The 20,050-nt window shown below is 41.9% G+C and overlaps 1 protein-coding gene across 1 annotated transcript; it reads right to left on the reverse strand.

Moving 5' to 3' along the window:
* Positions 1-298: 298 nt before the first annotated feature.
* LOC121578000 (serine incorporator 3) lies at positions 299-19,390 on the reverse strand. Its single transcript, XM_041892035.2, has 10 exons — positions 18,931-19,390; positions 10,269-10,430; positions 6,896-7,089; positions 5,892-5,971; positions 5,493-5,630; positions 4,910-5,079; positions 2,445-2,535; positions 1,866-2,067; positions 1,305-1,544; positions 299-782 (listed from the first exon to the last, which is right to left on the reverse strand). Exons 1-10 carry the CDS (start codon positions 18,967-18,969, stop codon positions 644-646), a joined length of 1,455 nt encoding a protein of 484 aa, XP_041747969.1. The 5' UTR covers positions 18,970-19,390; the 3' UTR covers positions 299-643.
* Positions 19,391-20,050: the final 660 nt, after the last annotated feature.

A 20,050-nucleotide genomic window follows, 5' to 3' on the forward strand; every position in this document is an offset into this window, starting at 1 on the left:
AATTACTACTGAACAGTGTCGGCTATAATTAAATAAGCGTTTGTAATACGGAAACAAAACAATGTCACCAAATCTCATACTAAGCGACTTCTTCAAACACAAAAAGATAAATATAACAGTAAAGGGAATCAATGCTTTTGAAAATAATAATTCAACTCAGATATCAAGCAATTAATGTGACGTGGTCGGCAGGTAGCTTAGTGGTTAAGAGCGTTGTGCCAGTAACCGAAAGGTCGCTGGTTCTAATCCCTGAGCCGACTAGGTGAAAAATCTGTCGATGTGCCCTTGAGCAAGGCACTTAACCCTAATTGCTGCTGTATGTCGCTCTGGATAAGAGCGTCTGCTAAATGACGTAAATGTAAATGTAATTATAAGTGCTACATATATGTGGGATAAATATAACATTGGTTGAACAATATGTTTTCATTCTCCTTACGGTCCTTGGAGAGGGTCAGGAATGGTCCGATTTGTAACTATCAACATCTAATACACAAAACAACACAGTTCATTTTGACAGGAAATCATGAGAAATGTAGGCATGCGGTCAATGTTTATGTAAAACAAAAAACAAACAACAAAAAAAGAAAATCAGGAATGATGATAAGGAAAGTGAAAGGAAAATACTGTGTTGGCGGAAGCGTTTTCAGCTAAAGTCCCGGTTGGTGAGTATCATGGGGGCGACCAGCGTCCAGGTGTAGATGGTAAGGCACACCCAACTGGAGATGATCTTCACCCAAACCGCCGGCCACTTGCTGGTCATGGCATTGTAGTCTGCATCAGGACTGTGTGGGGAAAAAAATAAGATTTATATATATATATTGTCATATCTGAACAATTGTTACGGTGTGAATCGGTAGGAGAAATATCCATGGTATAAGTGTTGCGTTGCAACATTTCTGTGTTGCTTTGTGGTCACTTTCATTTTAGAGAGTTGGAGCCGTCTCCCGTTGTGCAGAGTTGAAATATAAAATGTTGAACTATAAAAGAACACATGCCAAACATGTATCGATGTGCAATGAATGTCGTTCCTCTTTAGTGTCAGAACGTTGTGGTTCCTCCCCATTTTTGACATACATAATATGAACAACGGGAGTGTCACTAGCTGTCCAATCCTTGCTCTCTCCGTCCTTATTTCCTCAAAACTCATTGGAGGAGGATTTCAGAGGGAGGGACCTTGGCTCCTCAAATCCTTCAAAGGGAATTAAGGAAACAAGGACGGAGGAAGCAAGGACTTAACAGCTAGTGACGTTTTCAGACACAGCACTTCATGACGCTGGTCATCTGTATAGTTTGGCCATCCTGACCTGTACCAGTTGGTGAGAGTCATCATGATGTAGAGCGAAGCCAGGAAGAGCATGAAGTGGAAGAAGGAATAGTTGTACTGGACCGTGTCCCTCTCGTTGTCCTCCACACGCCTGGGACCCTTTCTCCCGGTCCCTCCCTCCTCCTCGTCCGGGGTGCCTGCTTTACTCTCCTCCAGGATCACCTTGTCGTTAGAGGCCATGGTTAACTTGTTCACCTGGCTGGTGTTGGACGAGCGGATGCTGCAAGGAAGTACACATTTATAAGTATTATAATAAGCACTATAATAATTTCATAAGCAATTATAACATAACATATAAAGCATTTGTAAGCATTTATAAGTATTTCTAATTATTGTAATGCTTTAATAAACTATAACCAAAGTGGATTGCATTAGCGCTTTTCACAGTGCTCAAACTGCAAACTGAAATTCTAATTCTGTGAACGGGGGAGTCCCCACATCCACTAATACTGTGAGGCACCAACAAATGTACATTTCTTCTATTCCCCAAACCACGATGTGCTGTAGCTGTACTCAGGTCTGCCTTGCTGACCAATCACACCTGGAGTAGAGGATGCAGAGGACGAAGATGGCCAATCCCACGATGCTCTGGGCGTCCCACCATTGCAGATAGGGGGAGGACAGGATGGGCTCCTCGGTGCCGATGATCACCACGACCGTCTGGTTCTCGATCTCCAATGGGGCCAGTGTGGGCACCAGTGTCTGCTGGAAGATGCTCAGCAGGCTGGGGTTGCATGTCCGGTCTAAAGGGGGACCGGGGGGTGGTTGCCCAACAGGGGAAAAAATGAACGATATTGAGATTTCCACTTTTTCCCTTTCATTTTTATATACTATTTAATTAGTTGTAAATCATAATCATATCATTAATCCATGGGAGGGGGTGGTGACTTTTCAGTTTGACTTGAGCTGAACAGGTGAATTTGCAATTTGCTCAGGCAATGTAGAGTTTAAGCAAGTACGTGTTTGTAATTAAGAATTTATTTGATAGTACCCAGTAATTAGTCATATAGAGAAGCATTTAAACTATTGGTTAATGAAGTATGAATTAATAATGAACATTAGGAGAAACAAGATAAGGATGCAGTGCTGTTGTGGCAGCAGCTATAACAGTATCTCTTACCAGGCTCGTTGTTCATGGCCGACCAGGTCAGATACATGGTATACATGGTCATGATGGAGGACTGGAGTAGACCGGATCGGGGATGGAAATTCTAAAAATAATTAAACAAAACAACTGTGATTTACAAACGGATACCAAAAATGTTTTTTTTTATTATTATCTACACTACAGGTCAAAGGTTTTAGAACACCTACTCATTCAAGGGTTTTTCTTCATTTTTACTATTTTCTACATTGTAGAATAATAGTGAAGACATCAAAACTATGAAATAACACATATGGAATCATGTATTAACCAAAAAAGTGTTAAAACAAATATATATTTGAGATTCTTCAAATAGCCACCCTTTAACTTGATGACAGCTTTGCACACTCTTGGCATTCTCTCAACCAGCTTCACCTGGAATGCTTTTCCAACAGTCTTGAAGGAGTTCCCACATATGCTGAGCACTTGTTGGCTGCTTTTCCTTCACTCTGTGGTCCGACTCATCCCAAATCATCTCAATTTGGTTGAGGTCAGGGGATTGTGGAGGCCAGGTAATCTGATACAGCACTCCATCACTCTCCTTGGTAAAATAGCCCTTACACAGCCTGCAGGTGTGTTGGGTCATTGTCCTGTTGAAAAACAAATGATAGTCCCACTAAGCCCAAACCAGATGGGATGGCGTATCACCGCAGAATGCTGTGGTAGCCATGCTGGTTAAGTGTGCCTTGAATTCTAAATAAATCACACAGACAGTGTCACCAGCAAAGCACTCCCATACCATAACACCTCCTCCATGCTTTATGGTGGGAAATACACACGCAGAGATCATCCGTTCACCCACACCGCGTCTCACAACGACACGGCGGTTGGAACCAAAAATCTCAAATTTGGAGTCCAGACCAAAGGACAAATTTCCACCGGTCTAATGTCAATTGCTTGTGTTTCTTGGCCCAAGGAGGTCTCTTCTTCTTATTGGTGTCCTTTAATAGTGGTTTCTTTGCAGCAATTCGACCATGAATGCCTGATTCACAGTCTCCTATGAACAGTTGATGTTGAGATGTATCTGTTACTTGAACTCTGAAGCATTTATTTGGGCTGCAATTTCTGAGGCTGGTAACTCTAATGAACTTATCCTCTGCAGCAGAGGTAACTCTGGGTCTTCCATTCCTGTGGCGGTCCTCATGAGAGCCAGTTTCATCATAGCGCTTGATGGTTTTTGCGACTGCACTTGAAGAAACGTTCAAAGTTCTTGAAATGTTCCGTATTGACTGACCTTCTTGTCTTAAAGTAATGATGGACTGTCGTTTCTCTTTGCTTATTTGAGCTGTTCTTGTCATAATATGGACTTGGTCTTTTACCAAATAGGGCTATCTTCTGTATACCACCCCTACCTTGTCACAACACAACTGATTGGCTCAAACGCATTAAGAAGGAAAGACATTCCACAAATTAACTTTTAAGAAGGCACACCTGTTAATTGAAATGCATTCCAGGTGACTACCTCATGACGCTGGTTGAGAGAATGCCAAGAGTGTGCAAAGCTGTCATCAAAGCAAAGGGTGGCTATTTGAAGAATCTCAAACATAAAATATATTTTGATTTGTTTAACACTTTTTTGGTTACTACATTATTTCATAGTTTTGATATCTTCACTATTATTCTACAATGTAGAAAATAGTAAAAATAAAGAAAAGCCCTTGAATGAGTAGGTGTTCTAAAACTTTTGACCGGTAGTGTATATCAGGGTTTCCCAAACTCGGTCCTGGGGTCTCCAATGGGTGCACGTTTTAGTTTTTGCCCTTGCATCACACAGCTGATTCAAATAATCAACGCTTGATGATGTGAATCAGCTGTGTAGTGCTAGGGCAAAAACCAAAACGTGCACCCCATGGGAGGCCATAGGACCGAAATTGGAAACTCTTATCTAAATTATTATCACTGCATTGTTGGGAAAGAGCTCTCAAGAAAGAATTTCATTGTACCGTTTTACACCTGTTGTATGCTGTGCACGTGGCAAATAAACATTGAAACTTGAACATGTTGAAAGTGACCTCTGAGTAGGCATCATTGGAGGTTTCTCCAGGTAGGAAAGGGAGGATGGATTAAAAATCCTCCATGTAATAAATATACAAAAGTCACCAGCCGCCACTGGTAGGCATGTGTGTTATAATTAGGGCCTGGATTTGTTCTTAACCACAAGTATTTCAAGCTGTACTTCAATCCTTATCCTCGAGGCGTCACTGCAGGCAGTTTATCTCAGCAGTTACCAGATAATCAATACACCGATGGGTCACACTCATATGATTACAGTTAAAATGTCAAAAGCGTACCATAAAAATGTAGCAGATCTAGGTTCAGCCTACGCTCCCCCAAATGCTAACCTCAACCACTACAGGGGCAAATGCTAAACTGATCTACGAATGAAATGATGAATATGAACTTTAAAACGAGCATTGAAAGAACCTTGAACGAGGGCTCACCTGTACTCTGGGCAGGATGGACACGACAGAGGCTACGGCACAGAGAATCACGTTGAAGCTGATGAAGAACTTGTTGAGCAGACAGCCCTCTGACTGCGTGTAGAAGACGTACATCATGACGACGGCGATGAAGGCCATGACGTAGTTGAGTCCAGTTACAGCGAACAAGGCTAGACGGAAGACGATAGAGAGAATCAGATTCGAGTTGCATTGTTTTGATAAAGCAGGACAGATTCTGTCGTAGAGCATTATATACTGTCAGCACTATTGACAATTGACCTTATGTTACAGTTCACCATGTATTTACCTGCTTGAATTGATATCACATACTTTACTAAAAAGTACCAGGTGAATACTTGCTAAAACAGGACTTCAAATAAATGTCACATCAGCATCTCTAATGATCAAAACAACAATAATTTGGCCAATCATAAACACTGTGTTGATGCTCTTTTATTCCACCTTTTTCTTCTCTTTCATTTTAGTGTTTTACTGCTAACTAAGTGTGTTGCGATTGTAAGTGGATTTTAAATCAAGTTTGATTTGATTTGACTTCCCCCAGCAGAGGGTCAGGCAGACTCACCTGCGTACCAGCCCCTGGAGTTCCCGCTTTCCATGTTGTCCACCCAGGACTCATTCCAGGAGTGGGCAAAGTCCACCATCAGAATCAGCTGGATCAGGATGAAGAAGAACGCCCCAGAGATCCCCACCACGAACCACACTGCACACACCAACACACAGACACAGACACACACACCATCAACTATCCACAAGCACGGCTAAGTAGAAAGTTATTACTATATTTCAATTACAACTTACAATAAATTGTAATATCAACCATTAATAGTATATCACTCATGTTTATGCTGATTGTGCATACTATGCATGGTCAAGTGCTACATTGATCAATCATAATTAATACACAAATATCAACTTTCGCATCATAAACTATGACACATTATTTAAATTGTGTCAATCTTACAGTGAGTGAAAGGCCCCTCAGGGATATAAAAGGCACCGACTGTCACTGCAACCATGGTGGCAATCTTAAAGAACCAAAACCTGCATGGGGGAAAGGAAGTCATTCGTCAACTGAATCGAACAGACAAAGAACCATATGTGCATTTTGAAAGAAAATGTGATAGACTTCATGAATCATTATTAGAAAGTACAGAAAATAAATATGAAATAAAAAAACGAATAGTATTATAGTAAGTATTATTGAAACAGAGAAGTGTGATCACATGACATGATCTTTCAATAATGGCACTTGATGTGGTGTACAGATAAAATATATATATTTTTTTATATTGACAGTATGAGCATTTAAAAAAAATGCACATATGGTTATTTTGTTGCAAGGGTATACCTAGTAAATATACATGAATAGGCTTATTATGTACATTTCTAAAAACCTGTTTTCGCTTTGTCATAATGGAGTATTGTGTGTAGATAGATGAGGGGGAAAAATACTTTTATCAATTTTAGAATAAGGCTGTAACGTAACAAAATGTGGAAAAAGGGAAGTGGTCTGAATACTTTCCGCGTGCACTGTACATGATTAGGCTTATGCTGTATTGCTGTTACTATAAACTCTAGTGCAGTTATTCTCCTCTGTTTCAGAGAGGCACGGCGGCCTAAAACACGTTAGCTCAGTGACCTGTTGTGGAAGAGATTATTTCATTAATATTGCCATTGGTTGTTGTGACAGTGTGTGTAGCAGTGTGATAGTCATACTGTATGACAGAAAGAAAATTGTCAACAAACAAGGGTGTCTTACCAGTACCTCATTATGACATTAGTTAAGTTACAAGCAGTGTACATGTTATTTTCAGTTTATAATAATAAAGGGTATTCACCTTAATACTGACTTTTAAGTCAAAGTTGGCATAGTAACAAGTAGTATTACACGTAGGCCTTTACTTGTAGTATTTTTATTTTATGTATATATTTTTTTAAGGGGTGCATCATGTGATGGCTGGTTACCCGTTGTGGATGGCGGAGCGCGGGTCTCGGCTGTTCTTGACATTGATCATAATCAGAGCGAACGCCAGGAAACACATGCTCATTCCGAAGCACACCCGGTACACGGCTTTGTAGCCCACAAAGATCCCACAGTTCATGTTGGCATGGATTCCTGGGATAGAAGAGCCTGCTCCGCCTTCACAGAACCCAGGAATCTACAGGCACAGATGGACATTGGCACAAACCGTTCAGGTCAGTCTAACCTACTGTACAGAGTAGACCAGCATTACTATAGCCTGGCTGCATGATTCTGTATTCAATAACCTAACATTTTCACTTTGGTACTGTAAGTCAACAACAACTTGGCTACTATCATGAGTGACTATACTACAAATGTCAGCTTTTCACATACAGTATTATAACCATTCATACAGCAGTGTTCATTTAGTTTAGTCTTAGTCATTTTGACTCTCATATCATTAAGTGTTAGTCACATTTTTGTCATTTGAATAATGTTTTAGTATAGTTATGGTCAAAATGACAAAAACAGTGGGTCATTTTTTATCAACTAAATGCCCTTTAATTTTAGTCCCATCATATTTGTATTGCCTCATTAACCTACAGTACCGGTCAAAAGTTTGGACACACCTACTCATTCAAGGGTTTTTCTTATTTTTACAATTTTTTACATTGTAGAATAATAGTGAAGACATCAAAACTATGAAATAACACATATGGAATCATGTAGTAACCAAAAAAGTATTAAACAAATCAAAATATATTTTATATTTGAGATTCTTCAAATAGCCACCCTTTGCCTTGATGACAGCTTTGCACATTCTTGGCATTCTCTCAACCAGCTTCACCTGGAATGCTTTTCTAACAGTCTTGAAGGAGTTCCCACATATGCTGAGCACTTGTTGGCTGCTTTTCATTTACTCTGCGGTCCGACTCATCCCAAACCATCTCAATTGGGTTGAGGTCGGGGGATTGTGGAGGCCAGGTCATCTGATGCAGCACTCCTTCTTGGTAACATAGCCCTTACACAGCCTGGAGGTGTGTTGGGTCATTGTCCTGTTGAAAAACAAATGATAGTCCCACTAAATCCAAACCAGATGGGATGGCGTATCACTGCAGAATGCTGTGGTAGCCATGCTGGTTAAGTGTGCCTTGAATTCTAAATAAATCACACAGACAGTGTCACCAGCAAAGCACTCCCACACCATAACACCTCCTCCATGCTTTATGGTGGGAAATACACACGCAGAGATCATCCGTTCACCCAAACCGCGTCTCACAACGACACGGCGGTTGGAACCAAAAATCTCAAATTTGGAGTCCAGACCAAAGGACACATTTCTACCGGTCTAATGTCCATTGCTTGTGTTTCTTGGCCCAAGCAGGTCTCTTCTTCTTATTGGTGTCCTTTACTAGTGGTTTCTTTGCAGTAATTCGACCATGAAGGCCTGATTCACAAAGTCCCCTATGAACAGTTGATGTTGAGATGTGTCTGTTACTTGAACTCTGTGAAGCATTTATTTGGGCTGCAATTTCTGAGGCTGGTAACTCTAATGAATTTATCCTCTGCAGCAGAGGTAACTCTGGGTCTTCCTTTCCTGTGGCGGTCCTCATGAGAGCCAGTTTCATCATAGCGCTTGATGGTTTTTGCGACTGCACTTGAAGAAACATTCAAAGTTCTTGAAATTTTCAATTTTTGACTGACCTTCATGTCTTAAAATAATGATTGACTGTCGTTTCTCTTTGCTTATTTGAGCTGTTCTTGCCATAATATGGACTTGGTCTTTACCAAATAGGGCCATCTACTGTATACCCCTCCACCTTGTCACAACGCAACTGATTGGCTCAAACGCATTAAGGAGGAAAGAAATTCCACAAATTAACTTTTAAGAAGGCACACCTGTTAATTGAAATGCATTCCAGGTGACTACCTCATGAAGCTGGTTGAGAGAATGTCAAGAGTGTGCAAAGCTGTCATCAAGGCAAAGGGTGGCTATTTGAAGAATCTCAAATATAAAATAGATTTTGATTTGACAGCGTTTTCCACCACCATCAACAAAGCACCAAATTATTACATTTCTTGTGGAAGAATGGTGTCGCATCCTTCCAATAGAGTTCCAGACACTTGTAGAATCTATGCCAAGGTGCATTGAAGCTGTTCTGGTGGTTCTTAGTGGCTCAACGCCCTATTAAGACACTATGTTGGAGTTTCCGTTATTTTGTCAGTTACCAGTATATGTCAATGTTTCAATTTAGAATGACAGTATACACAGACTTGCAATGTTAATGCAACCTTAATATGCAGTAAGGTTGCAACTCTGTGTAGGCCCCTACTGTTTTATACTGTGTGTGACTTAACTCTTCCCACCAATAGCCTCCCCATGTATTCAAGCATTATTAAAGCAACAAATGACCATTCACCATGTACACAAACATCTACTATGACACATCATGGCTCATCATCTCATGCGCACACACACACACACACAGTGTTTCTCAATATGCATACTAGCGTGCTCCGAGCACGCAATCTGGAGCACGGGAGGGTCGGCGCATGAGGGCACTTCTCGGATGCGTACTCCACTCGTACACATTTCGAAGCATGCATTGACACCTGTTGTATTCGGCGGATGTGACAAATACGATTTGATCGAACAGTAATATGATGCAACCAACTAAAAAAAACGTCTCAACACTTCTCGACATAAATGGCGGCCATTACTTGAGCTGAAGCGAGAGAAAATAAACTGACTTCAGAATTAAATGTTTCCCAATCAAATCTAATGTTACCTGACTACAATATTGTATCTTGAAAAAATTAATAAATACATGCTGTGACGTGTTAATTTTGGCATGTTTACCAGCTTACAATACCCACTGCATAGATCGCAATCCCATCATAAGTCAATAGGGCCAACTGGCTAACTACTACCAAATGTATTAATTTTTTTATAACTAACCCATTGTTCTATCTGTGCTACTACTGTTAGCTAGCTAGTTACAAATAATTGACATTACCTTGCATAACATTACTTTTTTATTTTTGCCTGTTAAACTATCTGGTTAACTACATTATTACGATTCACATATAGCTAGCTGATAGTTATGAAGAAAACGTTTGCTTTGTGTATATCTTGTTTCGTCTTTATTGCCATTGTCCTGGCTGGAAGAAGGTTCAGTGAATGGGGAGGGGCAGTGTGTGAGGTAATACAGTAGGGGGAGTGCTTCTCAAATGTAATGTTTTATGCGTTCTCCACACTCGCCCTCACAAGAACGGACTCAAGAGGAACGTCCTCGGAGAATGCACTCGGAGCATGAGAGTGTGGAGTATGGTAGTATGCATATTGAGAAACACATTGATTGGCCCGTCTCGTACCTTTTTTAGCTGCTCGTCCACTCCCGGTGACAACATGATGCAGGCTATAATGGTCCCTAGAAACAGGATGAAGGCGTAGATGACTCGCGTCACCGTGGAGTTCTTGCTCTGGGGACAGCATCTGCACAGCAAGCATGTTGCACTGCTACACAGACACGGCACCTAGACGGAAAGAGATAGGGAAAGACCGTTGCCAAACGTTCCCGTAACATTATAGGCCAGCTAGGGACAAGCCAGTCGATGCAGACTGATTAACCTTAGTATTGGCACTTGCAGCAATGTGGTAGTAGACTTGAACCGAATCCAAACGCAATCAAAACAGCCCAGCAATTATCTTTGAGTTTTCTTTTGGGGTTTATTTCAAATTGGCCTGGGTGCCAGTCTGAGAAATGTGCTTTGTCTTCTCTGAGAGGGCTACAATCTGAGGCGAAACAAACTTGTCAACTTCCTCAAATGCTATTTAAAAACATTCACAAGAGGGCGAAGGGGAAGATTGCAGAGTAAAATCAAGTCCGCTTAAAAAAGCTGTTGCCAACTGATTCAACCAAGACAGAGAAACAATACATTGGTCTAACCTACCACACCAAAAGTGGGTTTTGCTGCAGTATTGACAATAGCCCAACCGTTACAAAGGGATGCAGGTGTTTAAGACACCTGACTCTGCAGAGTGGTAGGTAGCCTACTAGCCTGGGAGCTTGTAAACAACTCAATTCCCCAGGCAGGCAGACACAAGGTCGGCTTAGCCATGGGAAGCCAGAATGTGTGCCAGCCACCTAGCTAGCTAGCCATCCCTATAACACGACTGATGAGGACATCCTGGAGTTAACTTAGTCCTGACCTGCTTTAGCTGGGTCAAAGCGGAGATGAACCATGAAACAGAAGTGGACTGTCCAATAGCCAGACAGTTCAAATGGAGGTCGGAAGACATTGGATTAGGCTTGTTGTTGTATGCGTTTGTCTCAATCGTAAATCTCAGAAAAACCTAAATTCATATTTCTAGAGGCATGTAGAGTAGTTACCGAATATCCCGTCCTACTATTGTTTTTGAAACGATACATGGCAACATTGTGTGGTGGTGGTTGTGGTGGTGGCTTGGGTTTGCTGGGTAGTATAGCATAGGGGTCTTGGCCAACACTTACTACCTGGGTCTGAGACAAAGTACGACTGTATAACTCATCACTGAGCTGCACCAAAAAGAGGCCCAACGCACTTTTGTCCTCTTGTTGTTACAATATGACATTTCGCTCTAGGCCCTAGGCTATAATGACAAAACCACTGTATGAGATGACAAAGAAATGCATGTTCTTACATATATGCCATTACATGTAATGCATGTCATTATACAGTGGGGAGAACAATTATTTGATACACTGCCGATTTTGCAGGTTTTCCTACTTACAAAGCATGTAGAGGTCTGTAATTTTTATCATAGGTACACTTCAACTGTGTGAGACGGAATCTAAAACAAAAATCCAGAAAATCACATTGTATGATTTCTAAGTAATTAATTTGCATTTTATTGCATGACATAAGTATTTGATACATCAGAAAAGCAGAACTTAATATTTGGTACAGAAACCATTGTTTGCAATTACAGAGATCATACATTTCCTGTAGGTCTTGACCAGGTTTGCACACACTAAAGCAGGGATTTTGGCCCACTCCTCCATACAGACCTTCAGGTTTCAGGGCTGTCGCTGGGCAATATGGACTTTCAGCTCCCTCCAAATATTTTCTATTGGGTTCAGGCCTGGAGACTGGCTAGGCCACTACAGGACCTTGAGATGCTTCTTACGGAGCCACTCCTTAGTTGCCCTGGCTGTGTGTTTCAGGTCGTTGTCATGCTGGAAGACCCAGCCACGACCCATCTTCAATGCTCTTACTGAGGGAAGTAGGTTGTTGGCCAAAATCTCGCGATACATGGCCCCATCCATCCTCCCCTCAATACGGTGCAGTCGTCCTGTCCCTTTTGCAGAAAAGCATCCCCAAAGAATGATGTTTCCACCTCCATACTTCACGGTTGGGATGGTGTTCTTGGGGTTGTACTCATCCTTCTTCTTCCTCCAAACACGGCGAGTGGAGTTTAGACCAAAAAGCTCTATTTTTGTCTCATCAGACCACATGACCTTCTCCCATTCCTCCTCTGGATCATCCAGATAGTCATTGGCAAACTTCAGACGGGCCTGGACATGCGCTGGCTTGAGCAGGGGGACGTTGTGTGCACTGCAGGATTTTAATCCATGACGGCGTAGTGTGTTACTAATGGTTTTCTTTGAGACTGTGGTCCCAGCTCTCTTCAGGTCATTGACCAGGTCCTGCCGTGTAGTTCTGGGCTGATCCCTCACCTTCCTCATGATCATTGATGCCCCACGAGGTGAGATCTTGCATGGAGCCCCAGACCGAGGGTGATTGACCGTCATCTTGAACTTCTTCCATTTTCTAATAATTGCGCCAACAGTTGTTGCCTTCTCACCAAGCTGCTTGCCTATTGTCCTGTAGCCCATCCCAGCCTTGTGCAGGTCTACAATTATATCCCTGATGTCCTTACACAGCTCTCTGGTCTTGGCCATTGTGGAGAGGTTGGAGTCTGTTTGATTGAGTGTGTGGACAGGTGTCTTTTATACAGGTAACGAGTTCAAAACAGGTGCAGTTAATACAGGTAATGAGTGGAGAACAGGAGGGCTTCTTAAAGAAAAACTAACAGGTCTGTGAGAGCCGGAATTCTTACTGGTTGGTAGGTGATCAAATACTTACAGTGGGGAGAACAAGTATTTGATACACTGCCGATTCTGCAGGTTTTCCTACTTACAAAGCATGTAGAGGTCTGTCATTTTTATCATAAGTACACTTCAACTGTGAGAGACATAATCTAAAACAAAAATCCAGAAAATCACATTGTATGATTTTTAAGTAATTAATTTGCATTTTATTGCATGACATAAGTATTTGATCACCTACCAACCAGTAAGAATTCCGGCTCTCACAGACCTGTTAGTTTTTCTTTAAGAAGCCCTCCTGTTCTCCACTCATTACCTGTATTAACTGCACCTGTTTGAACTCGTTACCTGTATAAAAGACACCTGTCCACCCACTCAATCAAACAGACTCCAACCTCTCCACAATGGCCAAGACCAGAGAGCTGTGTAAGGACATCAGGGATATAATTGTAGACCTGCACAAGGCTGGGATGGGCTACAGGACAATAGGCAAGCAGCTTGGTGAGAAGGCAACAACTGTTGGCGCAATTATTAGAAAATGGAAGAAGTTCAAGATGACGGTCAATCACCCTCGGTCTGGGGCTCCATGCAAGATCTCACCTCGTGGGGCATCAATGATCATGAGGAAGGTGAGGGATCAGCCCAGAACTACACGGCAGGACCTGGTCAATGACCTGAAGAGAGCTGGGACCACAGTCTCAAAGAAAACCATTAGTAACACACTACGCCGTCATGGATTAAAATCCTGCAGCGCACGCAAGGTCCCCCCTGCTCAAGCCAGCGCATGTCCAGGCCCGTCTGAAGTTTGCCAATGACCATCTGGATGATCCAGAGGGGGAATGGGAGAAGGTCATGTGGTCTGATGAGACAAAAATATAGCTTTTTGGTCTAAACTCCACTTGCCGTGTTTGGAGGAAGAAGAAGGATGAGTACAACCTCAAGAACACCATCCCAACCGTGAACCATGGAGGTGGAAACATCTTTCTTTGGGGATGCTTTTCTGCAAAGGGGACAGGACGACTGCACCATATTGAGGGGAGGATGGATGGGGCCATGTACCGCGAGATCTTGGCCAACAACCTCCTTCCCTCAGTAAGAGCATTGAAGATGGGTCGTGGCTGGGTCTTCCAGCATGACAACGACCCGAAACACACAGCCAGGGCAACTAAGGAGTGGCTCCGTAAGAAGCATCTCAAGGTCCTGGAGTGGCCTAGCCAGTCTCCAGACCTGAACCCAATAGAAAATCTTTGGAGGGAGCTGAAAGTCCGTATTGCCCAGCGACAGCCCCGAAACCTGAAGGATCTGGAGAAGGTCTGTATGGAGGAGTGGGCCAAAATCCCTGCTGCAGTGTGTGCAAACCTGGTCAAGACCTACAGGAAACGTATGATCTCTGTAATTGCAAACAAAGGTTTCTGTAACAAATATTAAGTTCTGCTTTTCTGATGTATCAAATACTTATGTCATGCAATAAAATGCAAATTAATTACTTAAAAATCATACAATGTGATTTTCTGGATTTTTGTTTTAGATTCCGTCTCTCACAGTTGAAGTGTACCTATGACAAAAATTACAGACCTCTACATGCTTGGTAAGTAGGAAAACCTGCAAAATCGGCAGTGTATCAAATACTTGTTCTCCCCACTGTATATGTAGACTAAGTTTTACATGTAGGTTTTACTGCTCCACATACACTACCGGTCAAAAGTTTGGACACACCTACTCATTCAAGGGTTTTTCTTTATTTTTACTATTTTCTACATTGTAGAATAATAGTGAAGACATCAAAACTATGAAATAACACATATGGAATCATGTAGTAACCAAAAAAGTGTTAAACAAATCAATCTATTTTATATTTGAGATTCTTCAAATAGCCACCCTTTGCCTTGATGACAGCTTTGCACACTCTTGGCATTCTCTCAAACAGCTTCATGAGGTAGTCACCTGGAATGCATTTCAATTAACAGGCGTACCTTCTTAAAAGTTAATTTGTGGAATGTCTTTCCTTCTTAATGCGTTTGAGCCAATCAGTTGCTTTTCCAACAGTCTTGAAGGAGTTCCCACATATGCTGAGCACCTGTTGGCTGCTTTTCCATCACTCTGCGGTCCGACTCATCCCAAACCATCTCAATTTGGTTGAAGTTGGGGGATTGTGGAGGCCAGGTAATCTGATGCAGCACTCCATCACTCTCTTGGTAAAATAGCCCTTACACATCCTGGAGGTGTGTTGGGTCATTGTCCTGTTGGAAAACAAATGATCATCCCATCTGGTTTGGGCTTAATGGGACTGTGTATCGCTGCAGAATGCTGTGGTAGCCATGCTGGTTAAGTGTGCCTTGAATCCTAAATAAATCACAGACAGTGTCACCAGCAAAGCACCCCCACACCAGAACACATCCTCCTCCATGCTTTACGGCAGAAAATACACATGTGGAGATCATCCGTTCACCCACACCACGCCTCACAAAGACACGCTGTTGGAACCAAAAATCTCCAATTTGGAGTCCAGACCAAAGGACAAATGTCAACCGGTCTAATGTCCATTGCTCGTGTTTCTTGGCCCAAGAAAGTCTCTTCTTTTTATTGGTGTCCTTCAGTAGTGGTTTCTTTGCAGCAATTCGACCTGATGCGGCCTGATTCACACAGTCTCCTCTGAATAGTTGATGTTGAGATGCGTCTGTTACTTGAACTCTATGAAGCATTTATTTGGGCTGCAATTTCTGAGTCTGGTAACTGATGAACTTATCCTCTGCAGCAGAGGAAACTCTGGGTCTTCCATTCCTGTGGCGGTCCTCATGAGAGCCAGTTTCATCATAGCGCTTGATGGTTTTTGCGACTGCACTTGAAGAAACGTTCAAAGTTCTTGAAAGTTTCCGTATTGACTGACCTTCATGTCTTAAAGTAATGATGGACTGTCGTTTCGCTTTGCTTATTTGAGCTGTTTTTGCCATAATATGGACTTAGTCTTTTACCAAATAGGGCTATCTTCTGTATACCCTTCCTACCTTGTCACAACACAACTGATTGACTCAAATGCATTAAGAAGGAAAAAAAATCCACAAATTAACTTTTAAGAAGGCACACCTGTTAATTGAAATGCATTCCAGGTGACTACCTCATGAAGCTGGTTGAGAGAATGCCAAGAGTGTGCAAAGCTGTCATCAAGGCAAATGGTGGCTACTTTGAAGAATCTCAAACACTTGTTTGGTTACTACATGATTCCATGTGTTATTTCATAGTTTTGATGTCTTCACTATTATTCTACAATGTAGAAAATAGTAAAAATAAAGAATAACCCTTGAATGAGTAGGTGTTCTGAAACTTTTGACCGGTAGTGTACATATTATGGCAACAGGTTAGCTACAGTAGGTCTATTTGTGAACAGGTTTAATCATGCCATGGCTGTTGTTTTCAGACTAGGACAAGGCAACAAAGTTAATCTAATTAATCATGAGTAGAGCATGTGACTACTAGTAGCCTAGTATGATTAACCCTTAGGATTTACTGTTGTCCCATAATATGTGTATATTGTGGGCTACTTGGGGGAGACAAATAGTTGATACTGTATTTCCCAATTCCCTATCTTATATGAAAATGAATATTATTTTATATTCTACGGTGCAGTCGGAAAGTATTCAGACCCATTGAATTTTTCCACATTGTTACGTTACAGCCTTATTCTCAAATTGATTAAATTATTTTGTTTCCTCATCAATCTACACACAATACCCCATAATGACAAAGCAAATTTTAGAAAATGTATTTACAAAATAAAAAAACGGAACAATCACATTTACATTTATATTTAGACCCTTTACTCAGTACTTTGTTGAAGCACATTTGGCAGCGATTACTGCATTGAGTCTTCTTGGGTATGACACTACAAGCTTGGCACACCTGTATTTGGGGAGTTTCTCACATTCTTCTCTGCAGATCCTCTCAAGCTCTGTCAGGTTGGATGGGGAGCGTTGCTGCACAGCTATTTTCAGTTCTCTCCAGAGATGTTAGGTCAGGTTCAAGTCCGGGCTCTTGCTGGGCCACTCAAGGACATTTAGAGGCTTGTACCGTAGCCACTCCTGCGTTGTCTTGGCTGTGTGCTTAGGGTCGTTATCCGGTTGAAAGGTGAATCATCGCCCCAGTCTGAGGCCTTGAGCAGGTTTTCATCAAGAATCTCTCTGTACTTTGCTCCGTTCATCTTTCCCTCGATTCTGACTAGTCTCCCAGTCCCTGCCGCTGACAATCATCCCCACAGCATGATGCTGACACCACCATGCTTCACCGTAGGGATGGTGCCAGGTTTCCTCCAGATGTGACGCTTGGCATTCATGCCAAAGAGTTCAATCTTGGTTTCATCAAACCAGAGAATCTTGTTTCTCATGGTCTGAGAGTCCTTTAGGTGCCTTTTGGCAAACTCAAAGCGGGCTGTCATGTGCCTTTCACTGAGGAGTGGCTTCCGTCTAGCCACTCTACCATAAAGGCCTGATTAATGGAGTGCTGCAGAGATGGTTGTCCTTCTGGATGGTTCACCCATCTCAACAGAGGAACTTGGGAGCTCTGTCAGAGTGACCATCAGGTTCTAGGTCACCTCCCTGACCAAGGCCCTTCTCCCCCGATTGCTCAGTTTGGCCGGGCGGGAAGCTCTAGGAAGAGTCTTGGTGGTTCCAAACTTGTTCCATTTAAGAATTATGGAGGCCACTGTGTTCTTGGGGACCTTCAATACTGCAGAAATGTTTTGGTACTCTTCCTCCGAGTCTGTGCCTCGACACAATCCTGTCTCAGAGCTCTACGGACAATTCCTTTGACCTCATGGCTTGGTTTTTGCTCTGACATGCACTGTCAACTGTGGGACCTTATATACAGTTGAAGTCGGAAGTTTACATACACTTAGGTTGGAGTCATTAAAAATCGTTTTTCAACCACTCCACAAATATCTTGTTAACAAACTATAGTTTTGGCAAGTCTGTTAGGACATCTACTTTGTGCATGACACAAGTAATTTTTCCAACAATTCCATAGGTCAGAAGTTTACATACACTAAGTTGACTGTGCCTTTAAACAGCTTGGACAATTCCAGAAAATGATATCATGGCTTTAGAAGCTTCTGATAGGCTAATTGACATAATTTGAGTCAATTGGAGGTGTACCTGTGGATGTATTTCAATATTTATTTAATCCATTTTAGAATAAGGCTGTAACGTAACAAAATGTGGAAAAAGGGAAGGGGTCTGAATACTTTCCGATTGCGCTGTAGATGTAAACACATTGAGACCTGAGATTTGTGTAGATGAGCAAACCAGAGCAGAGACCAATTAAAAGCATGTTTTTGACACAAGTCAATTACATAGGCTGACCATTCCATTTTGTTAGTTTCATTTATGTAATTCGTCTCAGATATGACAGGCACCTGAGCCTCCTGGTGATTCTAAGCATCCGCCTGACCAGTGGTGTAAAGTACTTAAGTTAAGTAGTTTTTTTGGGTATCTGTACTTTACTTTTTATATTTTTGACAACTTTTACTTCACTACATTCCTAAAGAAAATAATGTACCTTTTACTCCATACATTTTCCCTGACACCCAAAAGTACTAGTTACATTTTGAATGCTTAGCAGGACTGGAAAATAGCCCAATCACGCACTTATCAAGGGAACATCCCTGGTCATCCCTACTGCCTCTGATCTGGTGGACTCACTAAACACACATGCTTTGGTTGTAAATTATGTCTGAGTGTTGGAGTGTGTCCCTGGCTATCCATAAACATTTTGGTTAAAGGATTATATTTTTTTAATTTTATGACAACTGGGTACTTTTCCACATCTGATCCTGACAACCTTTTTTGAGCTCACCTCAGCTGAACTTGCCTGGGATACTCAGCCATTCTTTCATATATGTCAACCTGGTTCTTGTTCACAAATATGTTCGTGATTATATACGAGAAGCACCTTACCCAGCTTGCGACAGAAAAGGCCCCCAAGACAGCTCCCATAATGTTCCAGTTTCGGTACAAGAGCGCGCTCAATCTCTATAACGGGTTTCTTCCAGGAACGGTCCACGTTACTTTTCTGTCCCTCCAGGACTCTCAATGTAGATAAAACTAGAGTACCAATTTTTGAAAATACTAAATATTTTTAAATAAACGATTTTGTTGTAGCGTTGTACAAACGAGTGTTAGCCTACGTCCTCAACCGCGCGTAATCATGGCTGCGTTTCAAAATCTAAGTTGACAGCCCTCCGCCTAAAATCTCAGCCCTTGAATGACGTTTTACATCGTCACATCCGAGTGTACCTTAAACGTCCCTTGCCCAAGCGAGGTAGAGTGATGATCGGAGAAGCAACGTCCTTGTTGGAAATATTGAAGTTGAGCTTAAAAACAACCAACCTAAAGCTATAAATGTAGCTAGTAAGCGTTCGTGTCAGGTAGCTAGCTACAGTTACCCATAGCTGGCTAGCTAGTTTTATAGTTTGGTAATGTATTCCAAAAAATATATTTACGCATCTAGCCACGTTTTATAGGCTCCTCACTACGAGACTAAGCCAATTTGCCAACGCTAAAATCAATGTCTATATATATTTTTTAGCAAGCTAGCTTCATACTTTTTCTGACATACCGAAAATGCAGCCTTGTTGATTTTATTTGACACTTTGCCGACACCAGAGTTTGACATGTGACTACAGTTTGCATTGAATTGTGGGTCATATCAACCAAGCAAGTGATCAAAGTTGTTCACTCGCTCCCTCGAGTTAAATCGAGGGCCGAGGGGGCAATGTTAGTGAATTGGACCTCCACTTAAGATGGCAATCAAACTGCATCCGGTTTCGACGAGGAAAAGTGGCTGGCGCAAGGGCTGAGGTGGTAAAAAATAACGTGTTTGGACTGCAACCCTTCTGTGCTTTCTTTGAGTTGAATAATGTTTCCCTATGCGTCACACCGGATGATGTCATTACGTTCAGATAAGTACAGTAGATACAATGTTGCTGCTACGGTCCAATCGGTTTCATCTCGTAATGCTGTCATTGGTCTAAAATTAAACGTTTGAATTCCAATCTCAACATACAGTATAAACTAC

The sequence above is a fragment of the Coregonus clupeaformis genome, chromosome 12 (genome assembly GCF_020615455.1).
Source record: "Coregonus clupeaformis isolate EN_2021a chromosome 12, ASM2061545v1, whole genome shotgun sequence".
Taxonomy (NCBI): Eukaryota; Metazoa; Chordata; class Actinopteri; order Salmoniformes; family Salmonidae; genus Coregonus; species Coregonus clupeaformis.

Excerpts from the sequence above, each read along its gene's own strand:
- LOC121578000 (XM_041892035.2), bottom strand. The coding sequence starts at position 18,969 with ATGGGAGCTGTCTTGGGGGCCTTTTCTGTCGCAAGCTGG. Across the intron at positions 7,090-10,268 it reads TGGACGAGCAGCTAAAAAAG|ATTCCTGGGTTCTGTGAAGG; the intron begins GTACGAGACGGG and ends CTGTGCCTGTAG. Across the intron at positions 5,631-5,891 it reads TGAGGGGCCTTTCACTCACT|TGTGGTTCGTGGTGGGGATC; the intron begins GTAAGATTGACA and ends TGGTGTGTGCAG.